Genomic DNA, 1928 nt, shown 5'->3' with positions numbered 1-1928 from the left:
CGTTTTTCATATAATAATATTCACTTTTCAAATTGTTATTAAATTTAGTTATTCAAAATATAAAAATACAGACTTACCCTTGATTACACGATGTTCGCTCGTGATCTAGGATGATATCCGGATTCCAATTTTCGATCGAATAGCACTGTTTTCTTGGAGTTCCTAGTTTTCATTGCTTTGTTGAAGTTTAGAAAGAACACTTAATTTTCCGAAATTTGTAAAAATCACTTATGTTTTTGGATAAAGGTTCTGCGGACACTGAGCTTGACACTAATCCACGATGTTCACTCGCGGGTGCTTAATTACGGTACAAGTTATTCTCACTATCCGCGCCGACTGCGCCAGTTAAGTCCGATACCTCGGGATTTCACTTTTTAAAAAAATAACTCTGAACTACACGCTTTCGCTGTCGAAACTGGAATGGTTTATTGAATTCTAATGGAGACCTAAGTGCCCTGCCTTTGTACCTAAAACTGCTGACTTGACGCCTAGCAACGATGGTCCTCCGGTGGTCACGTAGTCCAGGTGGATATTGCTGATGGTAGGTGTCGCGTTGCACCCGTTGGTGCTCCCCCATATATATATATATATTTTTTTTTTTTTTTTCTTAGTATTTATATTATATTTTGTCCTCCTTAAATCTAATTGGTTATTTGATTGTCTTATGAATTATCAGCGAGCCTAATGGTTTGGTGCCCTTCCCATTCGCTTCGCGAATTCAACCACTGTTCCTGGTCGAACATCTTTGACTTGCGACCATCTATCGTATGCGACTGCTCGCATCCGATCTGGGATCGAGCTTTTGCAGTGTTTCGCTATATAGGAGTACCAGTCCAAGGCATCTCTGCTTCGTGGCTCCTCCGGATAGAAATCGTCAACGTCGCCCGCATCTATATTTTCCAGGTCTCCACCTCCCCCGGTGCTGCCATCTTCTGGTACAGATCCGGACTTTTCCTCGATTCCTTCTTGATTGCCTGCACCTGGCTCGTCCTCTTCAGCAGCGAACTCAAGCAGTTGTTTACGTAGTACTTCAATTTGCTTACGGGCTTCTTCTTCGATCGCCTTCACCACCCCTACTTCTCGTTTACGGAAGAACTGCATCTGCAGTGATCCGGTACATGAATGTGCGTAGATAAATAGAATCGCGTTGTCAATTATAGCACTTAAGCCTCTTGGCTGGAAAAATATCGCGTTGATTGACCTTGTCGAGAGGACGGCACATCCTATTAAATGCGTGAACATATGAAGTCCACAGTTAAGGGTCGCGGAATAGGAACTCTTGTCGACTAACCCAAGTCCGGACAAGTACGGTCCATATGAGTATGGGAGGGTGATTTCCTGACCTGGAATATTCATTCTATTAAAGTCCTGTCGAAGGGTTGGAGTCATTAACCACCGGGTGAATATCTTCGTGTTATGACTCATCAACTCACACCCATGACCGACTGCAGTTACTCCTGTGCAGTCTTTGTATGATAGGATCAATGTTCCAAAACGAAGTTTTGTCATGGGATGTTTGGGGAACATGGCGAAGAACATATCTATCGCACATTGCATTTTCATAAATTCCGTGTCGATATAGACTGCCGCCAAATTGACAATTGCGACTTCGATCGAATCTCGGAGAGCCGGTGTGGTGAGCTGGTTCTCAAGGGCATCCCGCAGTTTGTCAACATATGCCGGATTGGTAGCATGGAACACTCGAAATCCCCCTAGGATGAGCATCCCGAGATCCACTAATTCTTCATAGGTTGGGGCACCTGAACTATCGCCTACCTGCGGTGCGACTGAGGCACGGGTTACTGTCAGCAGTTGTAGAGGTGAGATCATATGGTCTTTGATTCCGATCGGGACTCCCAGACTCACCCAATCGAATCGGAGTGTATCCTGCAGGGTAGAACATAGAAGTTCTAAGAAAGCGAGAACTG

General features: G+C 44.3%; 1 protein-coding gene across 1 annotated transcript; it reads right to left on the bottom strand.

Moving 5' to 3' along the window:
• Positions 1-681: 681 nt before the first annotated feature.
• LOC134202285 (uncharacterized) lies at positions 682-1914 on the bottom strand (the record flags this gene model as incomplete). Its single annotated transcript, XM_062677317.1, has 1 exon — positions 682-1914. A coding segment is annotated over one exon (1233 nt), but the record flags the coding sequence as incomplete, so codon positions are not given.
• Positions 1915-1928: the final 14 nt, after the last annotated feature.

Source organism: Armigeres subalbatus, unplaced genomic scaffold (assembly GCF_024139115.2).
Source record: "Armigeres subalbatus isolate Guangzhou_Male unplaced genomic scaffold, GZ_Asu_2 Contig1131, whole genome shotgun sequence".
In the NCBI taxonomy this organism is placed as follows: domain Eukaryota; kingdom Metazoa; phylum Arthropoda; class Insecta; order Diptera; family Culicidae; genus Armigeres; species Armigeres subalbatus.
The sequence above is the reverse complement of the archived record's forward strand: the minus strand, read 5'-3'. Positions and strand labels throughout refer to the sequence as shown.